Source organism: Aythya marila (assembly GCF_965140915.1).
Source record: "Aythya marila genome assembly, chromosome: 1".
Classification (NCBI taxonomy): Eukaryota; Metazoa; Chordata; class Aves; order Anseriformes; family Anatidae; genus Aythya; species Aythya marila.
The window spans coordinates 55,373,712-55,390,268 of record NC_139042.1 but is presented as its reverse complement, the minus strand read 5'-3'; the positions used below and the strand labels follow the sequence as shown (position 1 = coordinate 55,390,268).

The following is a 16,557-nucleotide window of genomic DNA, read 5'->3' as shown; positions in this document are numbered from 1 at the left end:
AATACCAAAACACACCTCCATCCCAAAAGCTACCCGCCTCCAAGGTGCGACCACCCCTCACTGAGCATGCGCTCTGAATTCCTCGGAGCCTATTACTTTAAACGGAGACGGGAAAACTTTACACCAATCATAACTAAGATATGCTTGACTAGAGCCACTCAAGCTCCACCTAAAAGATAGAAAATAATATAAATTGGCCCAAGAGAAAGGGGATGTTAGGGAAGATACCACCGTCAGGGGAGATACCATCCCGAGGACAACATCCTTAGGACCTCCTGACTCCTGGGATCAGTCGACGGGCTGAGCCTCTCTTCCCCCCCATTGGGACGCCTTTGGGTGAGATCTGAATACTTGCTTATAAATCTCTATAGAGTCTTTGATCCTTTTAACGCGTTTATTTCTAGGCTGCGCACCTGTAACATCTATAACACCTGTAACATCTATAACACCTGTAACACCTGTAACATCTATAACATCTATAACATCTATAACATCTGTAACACCTGTAACATCTATAACATCTGTAACACCTGTAACATCTGTAACACCTATAAACACCTGTAACATCTATAACATCTATAACACCTATAACACCTGTGTATTTTATGCATACTAGCTTGCTTTTGCAGACAGTCACTATCGCCGGCAATCCAAAAGAACCTGATTATCTGTTGCTGTAATAAACCATACTTGATTGCATTGTGATAACTCTCATTGAGTGCAACGAGGGTGAGGGTGGTTATCCGTGATAGTTCAGTGTTCTGAATCTAACCAGACCCCCAGATGGTTAATGCGTTTTTGGTGAATGTCTGAACGGACCCCCAGGCCGTTAATGCGTTTTTGGTGAATGTCTGACTGGACCCCCAGGCGGTTAATGTGTTTTTGGTGAATGTCCGACTGGTTCAGTAACCTGAATCTGACCGGGCCCGTAACGGTTAATCAGCTACACCCCTTAACGCGACAGGGCGCTTGGTGCATGCTCTGGCCAGCCTGTCATGAGGGACTCAGCAGTTTAGAAGAGCTTTTTCTGAAGAGTTTTTCGAAGTTTTTAATTTATTTATTTATTGTATGTTTTTTTTTTATTATTATTTTTTTGGTAGGGTTTTTTTTTTTCGATTTTTTTTTATTATTGTTATTTTTGGTAGGGTTTTTCCCTTTTTTTTTTTTTTTTTGGTAGGGTTTTTTTTCGAATGCTTTTTTATTATTATTACTGTTATTTTTGGTAGGGTTTTTCCCATTTTTTTTGGGGGGGGTAGGGTTTTTTTTCGAAGTTTTTTTTTTTTGCAGGGTTTTTTTCGAAGGGTATTTCCCAGCTCTGAGCAGCTAAGCGGGGCAGCTTATAAGTGGGATATATATATATATATATATATACATCCCACTTATCCCACTCCTCCACTAAACCATATATATAAACCATATATATATATGGTTTAGTGGAGGAGTGGTTAGTGTTAGGTCAGAGGTTGGGCTGGGAGATCTTGGAGGTCTCTTGCAACCTAGATGATTCTGTGACACACACACACAGTCATATATATATATGTATATATATATATGATGTATATGTATATATATGATGTATATAAGCACTTTTTGGGATAACGCAGCGGAGCAGTGCAGTATCACGGCGGCTCCGCCCTGCCAGGCCCGGCCCCGCTGCGACCGTTGCGCAGCTCGGGGCAGCCCGGTAGGGGCGGGGCCCCTCGGGCGAGCAAGCGGGCGGCGACTTCCGCCTGCCGCTAGCCCCGCCCCTTTCTCCGCGCTGAGCCAATGAGGGCGGCGAGCGGCGGCCGGGCAGGTAGCGGCGCGCCCAATGGGCGAGCGGCTGGGGGAACAGGTGGGGGCGGGGCTTCGGCGGGCGGAGAGGGCAGAGCGAGGAGGAGGAGGAGGGGGGGGAGGAGGAGGAGGGGCGGGGCGTGACGAGGCGGAGGGGGCGGGGCTACCTGACAGGAGCCCGCGGCGGGGCTCGCGCCGCCAACGGCCGCCCGCAGCCAACGGCCGCCGCCAACGGCCGGGCCCTGAGGGGAGCGGGGCCGGCACCGGGAGCGGCTCCGGGAGCGGCTCCGGCTCCGTCACGGCCACCGGCACCGGGAGCGGCAGCGGCCGCAGCCATGGCGCTGGCGGCGCCGGAGACTCGGAAGTTCACGCGGGCGCTGAGCAAGCCGGGCACGGCGGCCGAGCTGCGGCAGAGCGTGTCCGAGGTGGTGCGCGGCTCCGTGCTGCTGGTGAGTGCCGGGGTGGGTGGCCCCTCAGGGGGTGTGGGCTCAGCCCGCGGCTGAGGGGACGCCTCGGGAGCGGGGGGATCCTCCCAATGCTCATGCAGGGCATCAGCATGCAGCCTGGGTCCCCGCAGGAGCGCTTTAACACCTTATTTCTTCCTGCGTTGCCCGTGCTGGTTGTGCTTCCCCGCCCGCAGTCTCCCCGTTCACGATTTCGCTGCGTTAATTCGGCTTCTGGCGGTGAATCAGCCCCGAGGTGTCTGAGGCAGCCGGGACCAGCCCGGAGAGGTGCGGATTCTTGGTCCGGCCGCGCTCAGGTGACGACATCTTAAACAGCCTGGGCAAGGTTTTCCTCAGAGCTTCCCTCCTGCCGTGGGGCTTGGTTATCCCCGAGGGGGATCTTTCAGGAAGCTCTTAGCCCTGTGGGAGCACAGAGATTCCGGCACTGGGCTTCCCAACAGTGCAAGCTGCTCCGGGTTGTTTGCTTTTCCTTCTTGTTAATGCTAAGCGTGGCCTTCTCCAACTTTTCTTGTACCGCCTGGGAGAGCACAGTTTGTTGTGTCACAGCTATGTGTGAGAGTAGTAAATGCTGTAGCTGTAACTCAGAGGCATGACTTTCTTTAATCAACTGGTAGCTCTAAAGAGAAATTACCCTTTATTTGACTGTGGTTTGAGGAACGTATAATACAAGTTCTCAGATGAATAGCTCGGGGTCCACCTGCGTAATGACAGCTTTCCACGAGACACCAGCACGAGTACGTGCAGCAAGCATCTAGTACACATTAACGCTTCTCCAGGGATGAAGTTTTCTTCCTGGAAAGAGTGGGAGACTTAGGGATTGTCATGATGCAGGTAATTTCTTTTTTTCTGTAGTAATCAGCAATCCTTGTCTCCAGCCCCCAACACATCCCCATTCATTGGAAGTATTTTCCTCAGTGCACTTATAACTGGTGTCATTGAGATGAGGTGGAAACTCTTTTACTGATTCTTTAATTCATTCATGTTGATCAAATGCATGCGGTGGTGTTATTCATTAATATCCAAGGTATTTTTGCCCCAACAGCACGTTCTGCAGAATTCTAAGGAGGTGAAAGAAGTGATGGTGTTACGTGGAGTACTGGCTCAATGTTGTCCTGTAGAAGGCCCTTCCTCACTCTTTTCGAAAGCAAAAATAATGACTTGGGGTCAGGGCAGGTTAGCGATCCTGTTCTGTTAGCTTGCTGCACAGAGCAGAGTCCTCATCTCTCTCCTGTATGGTTTTGTGCTGGAGCTGGAGCTCACCTTCCCGTGCCAGCAATATTTTGCCCCTGCTGTTATGTCCTTCCTACTATCACAAGTACTGTTTACTTTATCACTGAACTCCTCTGTTCCTCCTCGCACGCTGTTTAAATCATGTAATAAAAGTCTAGTGATGCCAGATGTTCCTCTCTTTACGAGTTCACTTTTTCCTCCTTTAAATTTGCTGTAACTTTTCATCGAGCATTGTGACATTTGGAATGAAATTGTATTACTACTATTTTTTTAAGAGGAGGAGTTTAGGTGGGATACTATTTTTCTTTGCTCTAAAAGAATTTTATAAAGTATTTACTTCTCTCTTTGGCAAGTTGGCTGGCTCCTGAGCTGTTGAATTCTCTGGGCTCTGTTACCAGAAAAGTTTCTTGCACTGTTACAGTGAACACAGCATTCCTACCACAATATTAAAGTAGTTGTAGTATTGCTCTGTATTGCTTGCTGTGAAGAAGACAATTTTTTTTCCCCCCAAGCTGCCTCTAAAAGCTCTTTGATAGGGCACTGCCCTCCCCCTGGATTTTTTTTTTTGGACTGGGTTGTCAACAAAATGCCTTGCTTATAACGTTGTTCAGCACTGGTAACTGATGTGATCTTACTGTCAGCACTTGTTCATCGCTGAAGCTTTCCAATACTGACAAAACGCTGAACCTATTTTCCATTGACTGGGCTTGCTGTCTAGAATCAGGAGGTAGGAAAGAATGAATTCAGGCTAGCACTTCTTGCTAGATAATCTGTCCAGATGTGTGCAGCCACAGAGTGCTTCTGACGCCCCTGCAGCAGAATCTGCTGAGAAGGGATGCAAAATCATCCATGCAGCAGGAGACAGAAGTGAACTGCTAATACCTATAAGCTTCTATATATTTTCTAACCTTTATTTTAGCTGCTGTTTAACAGTTCCATATGTTTGTGCCTTAAACAATACAGCCAGTCTTGCACTATTCAAAAAAACAGAGCATCTCTCGTGTCTAAATGAGGCTTATTAGGCAGTGTTTCTGAAACATGCTTATCGTCTCTTCTGAGTAAACGTGCCTAGCATCATACTCATGAAAGGGGATTAAAAATAGCACGTCGGTAGGACAGCGTGCCATATCTGAAATTTTCAGATTGCTCTTAATCGGAGCTAAAAATAAGAGATTTTCAGGCAAGCGATAGACTAAATAGCTTGGTTGAAGAGTTAGCAGGTGTGGCTAGCCAAGCTAACTTTGACTGCAGAACTAAGCGAGCTATCTTGTCAACTTTTAGGAGCTCATGCACTCGTGCCGTTTGATTTAGTTTGCAGCACCAACAGGTACAGCTGGCAGAGCTGAAAACATTATTTGCCAACCAGTTTCTCACTGCAGGATTTGGCACATCAGGTATATCTTCATGGTTTGCATTCAGGTTTTGCTTTTTTCTGCATGGCAGTAGCATCCTTGCTGAATTTGGTTTTCTTGTGCGTTGTCATTATTTTGTCTTCGGACTAGCCATGTGACTTATTGCTGGTTCCTCTGGCCTCACAAATACCTCTGTCTGGAGAGGAAGACTGCAGGGATAGCAAGTCTGCCTCTTAAACCAGAAATCTTAGCAAGATTCAATGCAATTTCAGCGTTACGTGCAACTGGAAGCGACATGTTTAAAACGTGGTGGATTAAACAAAACACATCCTATACGGATCAGTAGGACCAGAGGGGTGGCATGTGGTGTCTTGTTCAATGATGTGGTAATGATGAATTATCTCAGTGACAAAATGATGTGTTCTATCCCATGCTAAATTAAGCTTACGCTTAAGGATGGATAAATAAGAAATTAAAAGAATGTCGACCCGAATTGGCTGCTCATTTGCCTAGTTGTCAATAAAATGCCCGTATTGTGTATGCAGATAACTAAAAGGTTTACATATCCCAAATAACTTTGCAAAAGTTGTCTCCCCTATATAAAAATCAGTGTTGCATAGAAGAAACGGGAGATATGGGAGAACAGTAAGAAATCTGTATGATTCCCAGATTACCCTTTGAAGTTCTCCTTTTTGATTTGGATGTACAAAACAGGTTTGAAGGCTGAAGTTGTCACATCTCAGTACGTGTTGGGGCTTTATGTGTGACTTCAGGTACCTGGTAGAGTTCTAAAAGCCTTGCAGAAATTCGGCTTTTCAGATGTTGCAGAAAGTCAGTATATCACAGAGACAGTGCTTGGATCTCCTGACAAATCCTTGATGGCTGATCAAACTCGCTGGTAACCTTATTTTTTTTTTTCCTGTTATTGTTGTTTGATTTAGGAGACTTGTTCTTGATTAGAACACGCAAAGTCTGTCTTTGCAGTCCAGGTCTTTGCTCTATTATTACTGTGTTTTTGATGTGTTTTTCCAATAATGCAGTTACTGGGAGGATTATGCAATATTCATTTTGGTTTGGTATTTTTTTTTTTTGATTTATGCATCCTTATGTATATTCTGTGCACAGAGAGGGCTCGTGTGCTTTTCTGCAAAGTGTCTTCTCTGTACATGGTGAAAGGAGTATTTGGAACCTCATTAAAGGTGAGATTTCAGCTGCTGTGTTAGTCTAGAAAGAGATTGTCAGTTCCCTCTCTCCTAAAGCAAGCCACGGACAAAGTGGTGCGTAATGCTGGAGGGAGGCTGGGCATGGGGACTGGGATCTGCTAGAGCTGATGGGTACAGAAAAGATGGAAAAGTGGCTAAAGCTTGAGCTTTCTGTGAATGGGATGGAAAATGAAGTACATAAAGGATCTGGAAGAAGCAAAGTGTTATGAATGGGTGAGTGAAAGCAGAGAGATGTGAACTGATACTAAAGGTGTTGAAGGAAAAACGGCGGCTGCCAGTGAGCGTCATCCTATCTCACATCAAGGTGAGCCATCCATCTCACCTCGGAGGAGCTCGATGCAAACGGTAGAGCTCATTCAGCTACTCCCTGAACTGTTGAACCTTCTCTTTACTTGGGGGGAAAAACGCGATGCTCAGCCCTGAAGAGGTTGTTTTAGTTTATGGTATGCACCGCTAACACGCTGCCAATTTTTATTTCCTTCGGGAAAGGTGTGATCTTTGTGATAAACGTGCTAATTTTACTTTAGCAAAGTGCATGTGGAAACCTTTTTGATTGGATACAAAACATGGGTAAGGAAACTGTTGTTTCTGGCAGGCCTGGTGCTGCTGAGAAGACTTACTGAGTATGATAGACATTTTTGTGGTTGAGAAGATTCAGAGGCTGGACTATAGCACTAACATTTCTATTAATAAATACCTTTAAACTTGCTTAAATCTTAAATGTCAGTGAATTTCTTCAGAACGAGAACATGAGGGGGGAAGGTTTAGGACTGCTGATTTTTTGTGTTAACGAAAATTTATTTAACCCCAAAAGTGGCACAGGATCATTCTTGTTAGCTACATCTCATTTCTTTATTCATTGTTAGAGCTTTTCCTAGCCTGCTAAAGATAATTATGTTTAAAATAGAGGATTAAATGCTTTAAAGCTAGTTGTTCTAGTACAGCAAATGTCACGTAGAGCGTGATGCTGGATTGGGTTTGAAGTCTATGGTGGCAACAGCTCTCATGCAGCGCAGAATACCACAGCATAACTTCTCATCCTCCTACTCGTGCCCTTTCAAACCCAAGCAAGATCACATATTTGTATCTCGATAAAAGCAGAACTCATCACACCTGAAATTAACCCTGAGAATTTCACAACTCTGATTATTTTCTGCCCATATTAAACATCTTATGCAATAAACTTAAAACAGTATATCCAGCTTCAAGTCGTCTCTTTGCTTCTGCTGCGTTGTGCTCTTAGGGCAATGTTTCAAAAAGGTCTGTAATTACTGGTTTTGAAAACTAGACCTTTATTATCAACTGGGGTGGTGGTGGTGGGGTTGTATGGGTGTTGCTGTTCAAGTGACGTTGAGCAAGAGTGGCAATTTGATTGAGTGGCCACTTGCCCCTGAGCAGCGTGTGCCTGAGATTAGATAACCATCACGTATATGCATGCTTAATGATTTGAAAATCTGACCTTTTAACCAGGTTTGTGTTTTTGAGGTAGCTTCAAGACAGCGAAACTTATGCATGTTTGCTTTAAAAATAGTCAGGAAAAGATGCTGGTGACTCACTGAAGCAACTAAGGGGAGCTGAGTTTTCCAGATAACAGGAAGTTTGATCGCATCCTTCTGAGAAATGTATTGCTTTCCTTTATGTAACTGAGGGGCAACTTGGTGCTGGTGGCTCCTTACGGAGATGACAAAAGGTTGTAATGTTATCATCACTGGAGTCCAACAAACTCTTTTTTAGACCTGAAATCCGTGGTGGACTTTGAAGAACTTATCTAATGCACTGACTTTTAAAAATACGCTGTATTAAAAATATGCCTAAGTCTTTCTCCCTTAGCTTGTGTTTAGTTTTGGTTTTGAGGTTGAATGATATCAAGTACTCTACTTGATGTAGATACTGAAGGCCAAGCTTCATTTGGAGGAAGGTAAAGACAAATTCATTCTTCTTGCTCTCCTCTTCTTAGATTGCCTGAGTCCATCAAAAGCATTAATTATGCAAGGCATAAAAGGCATAAAGCTGCCTAAGTAATCCAGGTATTACCTTGCTCTTCTCATTGAAAGATTTTTGAAATAACTTATGCCTAAAAAGGCATAAAGGCATCTTATAGAAGGATAAGAAGATACTCCAATCATTCTGAGTATGTAAACTTATTTCAGACCTTAACGTAGAGGATAGATGGGTTTCTGCAGGAAGGCTTGCATTCTGTCTTACTCTAGAAGCACTGATGTAACTTCGATGATTAAATTCAAGGTATGGTAAAAAAATGGTAGGTAAGTGTTGCATTGTGAGAATACTGTAGGGTTTTTTTCCTGTAAAGATTCTTAAAGTTCTTTTTGTGATAATGAAAGTGAACATATATTAATGCAAAATAGAGACTTCCTGATTAAAAAAAAAAAAAGTCTTACGGGCCACAAAAACAGTTTAGTTCATTTTATGAAGAAGACTGTAGTACTAAACGGGGACCAGAATTTCATTGGCACAATGGACTTTGCTTCGGACAAAGGTATATGAGACGTCCAAAGGTTGTCAGAAAGTTGAGCGGGAACTCTGAAGGGAATTTTTATGAAGGAAATTGTTTTGGAGCACAAACATTTGGTCAGAAAAATCCAACATCTGTAGCTGAGGTAGTCTGCAGCACTCCTGTTATTACTGGTTGAACAAAATAGCAGCATTGGTGCAGAAACATTAAGAAAAGAAAATTCCTTATCTGACTGCAGGGGTGGGGAATGGGACTCTTGCTTGGTATAAGGCTGAGTTACTGCATCTGTCGGGGCACTTTGTCATCTCCTCATCTGACTGATGATTCAGGTATGAGAGGAGGAACGGGGAATTCAGATACTATCTTCTGCGTTCTGCTGGCTCCAGAGATTGCTGCCTGACTTGGAGACTCTGGCAGTTCAAATGGGAAAAACTAGAAAGAAACAATCCAGTAGCTTTGAAAACTCTGGCTGGATCTGGTTCCTCAGACTGGTGAAGCTAATGTGGCTCAGCATGAGCGGGTTGGACCAGATGACTTCCAGAGTCCAGCCTCAACTGTCCTGTTGTTCTGTGACCTTAATCTGTGAATCTGTGCTTTATTTAAGGTAGTGGTGTCAGCCTGGGGCTACTGGGGGGTATCCAGAGCAAAGGGAAAGCAGCAAGAAAGATATCTCCAGGGTTGTGGCGGGGAGGGATGCCATTCTTCTCTCACTCTTCTGTATACTTGTTCTGTAAGATAGTAGATTACTTTGTTCTTAAAAAGCAGCCTTAGCCCCGTGTCCCAAGGAAGGAAGCAGATTGCAGACTGATTCAGCCTGGATACCACGGACGCCACCACGTACTCCAGGCTTTAACTGGATTTCTACTTTGAAGCTGCTGGGCTCAGGCCAAGCTCTGCTTTGGGGCCCTCTCTGAAGAAAAAGGTGCTGTTACAGGACTAACTGGAATTTCTGTCTACTCAGCACCTGAAGGAAAGGATGTCAGGTATTATAAGAGGGAAATTTGTTTTTCAGCCCCTTGAATACCATTGTGTCAAAAACCTTGAAGGTTTGGGATCCTCCTACTGTCTTGAGACAGCAAGGAGGGAAAAATAAGTCATTTGAGCATCATCTGAAAAATCTGATTCACAGGATTTCCATGGAGACATTAAATGTAAAGAAGGCCTTGTTGTGTACAATATTGTCAATAATGGTAGGTCTGGAAGAGATGCCAACTTTGTAATACTGAGAAAATTAAGAAAAAAATCATTGAGGTTGACTTTTTCTCCAGATAGTTTTGGTAGTACTCTTGGAAAGTTTCTTATTTTTATTTTTTCCTAGAAGTATCACCATAAGAAAAATAAAAATTAGGGGACACTAAACCAACAAAACTGTTCTCTTTCGAAAATGATACCCCACTCTTCTAAAGTTGTGTTAATTTTTAGGGGTGAGTTTGTGCATGGGCAATGAAATCAGGTACTCCCTTTTGAAGTTTCTTCTGCTAAGAAACATAGTTATTCATGCAGTGGGATTTAGAATGACCTCACTTAAAAAACCTTCAAGATTTATGTTTAATTGCTACAAAGCTGAGAAGGAGTAATGCTGAGCTGGAGCTGCTAAGCAGGAAAGGCTGTAGTATAGAGCCATTGTGCAAATAAACAATCCTTAGCTGCTGCTTTGTGTCCTACTGGATGCTTTTTGATACTGAGCTCTAGCTACTGACTTCAAGGAGATAGCATGGCGACAGATACTGATCTGGGTTTGGAAATTTGAGGCACAGGCTACAGTGTTTTTTTACTGCTTCCAGGTACTCCTTGGATGGGAAGGAGTTATTGGGCGAATTCAGAGATAAGGGAGCAGTTTATATTTTTACTGCTGTAGAGTTAATCCCCACACAAAGAGTGACTACACGTTATACTCAGAATGGGTAATGCTGTCATAATTTTAAGCAGAGAAAGCATTTAGATTTGTTTGCATCAGTGCAGAAGGTAACTTGCAATTGGTGTGTAATTATAAGTGAAATGTAGTTGATTTCAGGGGTCCAGAATTCAGCGCCTCTAAGTTGGTAGAAATTAATTTGGTTTCAGCTTGCACGTCCAGAGCCTGTATTTGGATGCCTGTGTTTTGACATTGGTAAAACAGAGATGATCTCGGTGCCTTCATCTGCTGAAGAGAGTACTGGAACACTCAAGAATAAGAACAACACAAGTGCCACAGAAAGAGTTGGATATTTTCAATGGGAGAGGAAAAGGATAGTAAGATAGCTCTTGGTTTCATTTTAACAGATTTGTTGCCTTTAGGAATGTTCCAGGAGGCTCCCTCTTACTGTTTGCTAGTCCAAGGGAGACCTTAAATTCATGTTGGACCTCAAGCTTCAGGCAGTCTAAAAAGAGTATTCAGGTTAATGAGGAAACGACACACATCGTAGTTATTTGAAGGATGCTATTCTAGTTTCCTTCAGGAATTGTCCTGGGAGACTTGCTTGCCAGGCTTGTTATCACCTTGGAGTTATTTGCCTGGGATTGTGGATGGCCTCAGATGGTCCAATAACGTTGGATATGAATTTCTTCCTGGCTATAGCATACAGCATGATCCAAAAGGTTTTTTCTCAGGTGAAATGCAAGGTTTCTAATGGGAGGGAGGGGAAAGTTGCTGTAGACAGTCTTGTGGTAGAGTACAAGGGATAAATAGCAAACACTTCCAGCAAAATACTTTGGCAGTTCCTGATCTGCTGGAGGGAAAGTTGGAACTTGTTCCCAAACAAACTAGTAACAAAGCAAAGGAGGAAAACCTGAATCCGAGTAACCTCCGTAAAGGGATTAAAAGTGTAAGAGGGGATAAGAGATCTGAAGTTTTTGATATTCTTCCCAACCTATGGTTGCTCAAAAACGGGGCTGGAACTATTTTTTCTAGCCTACTGTACTGTTGACTGTCATTTATTTCGGCATGGTTTCATTGGTGTTTCTGAAATTAACTTATTGTAATTAGTGACTTACTCTATTGCTCTCTAATAATAATACATTTGTATTGTGGCTACCATCTCACTTATTTAAAGAGCCCAGATTGAAAGTGTCAACTTCAGAAGGCTGAAAGGTAACCACTAGATGGAGTCCTGTGAGCATATTTCAATACCAGAAATGCTGTGTTAACGCTTGAAATACGAAATGGTTAAAAGGAGGTGTTTTGTGCCTCATGCTTAACCATGACAGTTCCTTTGCTGGGTTTAGTTTGGCTTGGACAAGGTCCTAAAGTTTTTGGGGTATCTTTGGTATGTCTGCCTCAGGGAAGACTTGAGTTAAGCTTGACTTTAGGGTGAATGCTTTCCTGGCAGTTCCCAGTGCTCACCTATGGATGGAAATGTATTTTTACACAGGTAGAATGGGCTTGTGAGAAGACCGACCTTTCTGCAGCTCCCCGCGCTGTGACTGCAAAGTGTTAGCTGTGGTATTTAGCGTTTGGTACCGAGTGGGGCTGTAAATTTGTGTGCAGCTCTCCATCAGCACGTACGTGATACTAGGTACGCAAGATTATAATTGCTGAAATGGCATCCCTTGGGTTGCGTCATATTTAAGCCTCCTTCCCACTTACTAAAATGTGCAAGAGACATGATAGATACAAACATTCCCCTGGCTGTAGGTTAGCTTATTGTGTCATTAGCCACCTCCGACGGCTTCCTTGACTGGATGTGACAGAACCAGTGTTCCAATTTTCATAAGCATTGTTTTTGACTTTTTGACATCCTGCACAGATGGTAAACTGCTTCTGGTCTTCAGCCTGGCGCTATAGTTAGCGTTTCTAATGTTACAGTAGTTCTTTTTTCATTTCTGTTTGATGCAAATCTCTTCTTAGGGCCTTGCTGAGTGTGCAGATCCTCATCCCATGTAATTTTGGAATCCAAACGTGCCGTTGTCAAGATTCCTTCTGCAGTGATCATAGCAGCTTTCGTCTGAAGGACAGAATTCTCTTGGATCTTTCCTCTTTCTGTGGTCAGTGTGTGGCTACCTGATGCAGGGCCACAGAGTCATGCAAGGGTATAGGTTGAAAAGAAAATCTCAGGAAGTCACCTGGTCCAACCCTCCTGCTCAAAGCAGGTCTGGTTGTTCAGACGATGCCAATCCAGCTCTAATATCCACAAAGATGGAGACTTTGATTCCAGTATTTAGCCATCTTTGTGTTTAAAAATAAATAAAATTATCATATGTAAATGGAATATTTCATGTGTTACCTCTTGTCCTGTGGCTGGACCTTCAAGACAAGTCTGTCTCTGTCCTCTTTCAACCTTCCTGTTAGGTAGCTGTTGACAGCAATAAGAGCTCCCTTTGGCCTTCACTTCAGGTCTCATAACTTTTCTCATGCTTTATGCTGAAGCCCCTAAACCATCACAATGGTCCCCAGCTGGACTCAGTGCAGTACATCAGTATCTTTCTCGTATTAAGAAGCCTGCTTAGCATGCTCAACTTGTCCACCAGGATGTCATCCTCGTCATGTCTGCCCAGTTTGGCTGCAAGGATGCTTTGGGAGACTGTCAGAGGCCTTGTTTCACCTGCATTCTTCAATATCCACTGTGATGTCCGTGTGCGTGAGCCAGCCATCACAGAAGGCAAACAGGTTGGGCAGGCACGATATGCCTGTGGTAAATCCATGTTGTCTACTTGCAGCTGCCTTCTTGTCCTTTATATGGCTGGACGAGGCTTCTTGCAGTGTTTGCTTCATAATTTTCCCAGAGACTGGGGTGAGGCTGAACGCCCTGTAATTCCCTGAATACCCCTTCTTCCTAGTCTTGAAAGTGTGTTTGAGGGTCACCAAAAATAATCCATGCCCAACAAGATGCTCTGCACTAGTTTTGAAAAATCAGGCGCTGAAGACTTTTATTCTAACTTAAGCGTAAAACTCAGTTGTGGCCAGAAAGCATTTTTGGCTTGATTCCTTCTTTCTGAAGAAGCGTGAGCTCTTGAAGAGCATTAACTGACAGAGCTCTTCTATGAAATTTGCAGGAGGCAGTCATAGCAGAAGCAGTCCTTGCGACAGGAACCAGAACCTGAATTTTCTTTTCTAGAAGCATTCCTAGTAAGGGGAAGCTGTTGTATATTCATTTATTTTTCCTCTTGCAGGGCTGCTGCATCTCAGCTCTTCCCTGCAGCATAGCTCTATCAGACAAAAGCAAGTACGCTGACCTGGGTATACCATCACCTGGTTGTTAGGGCACTCAGAAGAGTGATATGTGATGTTGGGTTTAATCTTTCGGGGCTGAAGCAGCTGTAGGCCCACGTCTCCAGCATTCTGAGTTGAAACATAGCTGCCAGATGGGAGGTAGTGCTCCACCTACAGATACTGTCATGTTTTGTGAAGAGCTGAGTTCAGTCAGTATGTGTTAAGATCTCTTTGGAACCAGATGTTTGCTCCTGTCAAGACAGCATCAGTTTGGGTATGTTAAATGTCAAGGACAACTTTGTAGGTAAAAAAAATTAACTACCTACTTCTAATGTTTTAAGGGATCAAAAGAAGTTTTCTGGCTTAAACGTTTAAATTCTACCTGAATGATGTTCTCTTGCAGATAAGGCCCTGTGTCTTTAGGAAACACTCTGCTGCAGAGATGGCAGCGTCTGAAGACAGAATGTCCGTGCTGTTTTGCAACAGTATATTCAATTGGAAGCTCTCCCTGGTTTCATTTGTATTCTCTTAACTGCCTGACTTCTGTCTAGCTGCTTCTAATAAGCTCTTGTTTTGTTACTGAGAGCTTTATCTCCTGAAGGTTTGCAGTTGACCCAGGTAATTTTTCCCAAAAGACTTCTACCTTTTAAGTGCTAACCAGTGTCAAACTGAAACGTGCAGACGTTGTTGAGAACTGTGCAGCTATGTGATTCTGCTAGCTGGAACTCATTTGGCTGTAGAAGGGCTGCTTAATATGTTGAAGTCCTCCAGTGCTGGAGGAAAAAGTGGTTATTAGGCATTTACTGTGATAAGAGGACTGGTGGTTAGACCCTTAAAGCAACTGAGTAGCTGCTGTTAAGCAGTTCCCAACAACTTTCTGGAGGATGACTAGAGCTGCTCCTTTATTACCTGGCCATGTCTTAGAAAGACTTCCAAAAGAACCACCTTGCAGCTAACAGCAACCAATTCATCTTCCGGCTGTCAGCAATCTCACAGTGCAGTCAGGACAGCTTCGATATACTATATAGCAAGGAGAAGCCATGCAATATGGCTTGGGAGTGTAATATTTGCAATGTATGTTAACTTAAATAACTCTTTTGGAAATTTCATGAAGAGCTTTTTTTTTCACAAGCAAAGAGAAGTAGCATTAGCAGTGCCTCCTGTCAACAACCTTCCTTTCTTCCTGTCCACCCCTCCGAAGGGAAAAATACCCTTTCATAACCCAGGCTCAGCTACAGATCATATGAGCAGCAAGCTAGACACTGAAAACTATGTATTATTCGGTCTTTTTTTTTTTTTTTTTTTTTCTTTTTCAACCACTGGATTAAGATTTTTACCTACCTTAAGCTTGCCCTTTAGCTCTCTTCAGTTGGTAGAGAAGGGCTCTGTCAGAGCTTTCCAAAAACTTTTCCAGCCTCCCGTTTCACTTCGAGATGTAATTCTGTAGTCGATAGTATTCCAGTTGTCACATTTCTGTCTGGATGTTCGCTGCTTTTTGTGCTCAGTACAATTGCAGGAATTTCCTTAGCAAAGCTGGAAGCCTCCACTTTGCACCAAATTCATATCTTAAGAAAAAGTCAGCTTGTTGGCAGTCTGCTTTATGTTGCATACTATTCAGATTTCTCATGGTATTAATATTTAAGCACATGGTCAAGCTGCTCCTTCCTTTGGGTTCTTCCCACCCTTCATGACCCCATATTTGTCTCCTTTTCAAGCTCAATTTGGAAACCTTTTCATTGCTTGCCATTGTTACTACCGCTGTATTGATTCAAGTTTCAATTGTCTTTCCTAAAATAACTATAGGAACATGATGCTACATTCATTCAAGATGTAGTCAAAATTAAATTTGCTCTTAATCAGTTTTGAATTAGAACACCTCCCGAGGCCACTTCCAGCCTGAGTTATTCTATGGTTCTATCATCTGTTTATCTTTCCAAATGAAATCTTTTTGTTTTCCTGTTTTTCCACATCCTACCTGGTGCTTTAAAAGTGAGGTCATTTTCTAGGTATTTGAAGGAACTACCTAAGGCACGGTAAATTGCTGTAAACAGACTTTTCTCATATTTTCTTAAGGCACAAGCTGTTTTTTCTACCATTTTCTAGTAACATTTCCAAATATGAAGTCTCTGAAACTTCGTAGAGCAACCACCTCAACAGTGCTTTCTTCTAGTTATCTGTCAAGCTCTGATACCATGTTTGTGTTCTGAACTTTGTCAGGTCTCTGTAATCCTACATTCTAGATGAAATGCAGTGGGCTTCTGCAGTAGAAACAGTTAGCTTCACAGAAGGCACCCCCAGAAATACCCTGCTAATTCCCACAACTCTTTTCTCCCACGTTTGCAAGCAGGTCTTTGTCCAAACTTTATGAATGGAGCCCGGCATTTCCATCACTGCTTCGATTCTTGGCTTTGAAGAGGGTGGGGTAGGTACAGAGACAGAAGAAGGTACAGGGACATCCCTACGCAAGGTTCTTGCTTACATATGAAGTATCATTGTCTTCAGAGTAAAATTTAAGGTATTTCTTAACAAAACTGCCTTAACACGGTTTGCATTTCTTACGACATGTGGAACATGCTGACTGCTGCCCTTGAGAATATGGGACTGGAAGGAACTACTTGGATCACTGTCAAGTATTGATTTTTTTTCCCCTCTTTTTAATCAATGTGTCTGCATATTATTTTACTGTATTTAACTTAGAAATATACTACTGAGATGCATTAGCTAGCCAAATGTTAGGGAAAAGTGCTAATAAATCTTGCATATTTTTACTGAATCACTCATTGTAGCATCCAAGTATCTCCTCAAGTTAATTTGTATGGGGGCAAATCTGCATCATTTATCTCTTCCCATCCCTGCCTTCATGCATCCCTGAAGTCCTTTTAATTAAGAGTTTTTTTTGTTTGTTTGTTTTTTG

The 16,557-nt window shown here is 43.1% G+C and overlaps 1 protein-coding gene across 1 annotated transcript in view; it reads left to right on the top strand.

Annotated features, from left to right (window-relative positions):
- Window positions 1–1,964: 1,964 nt before the first annotated feature.
- DOCK9 (dedicator of cytokinesis 9) overlaps window positions 1,965–16,557 on the top strand; it is a 126,306-nt gene continuing 111,713 nt past the window's right edge. The window contains exon 1 of the mRNA XM_082767091.1: window positions 1,965–2,222. Coding sequence (XP_082623217.1) covers window positions 2,109–2,222 — 114 coding nt within the window. The 5' untranslated portion in view covers window positions 1,965–2,108. The remainder of the gene's footprint in view (window positions 2,223–16,557) is intronic.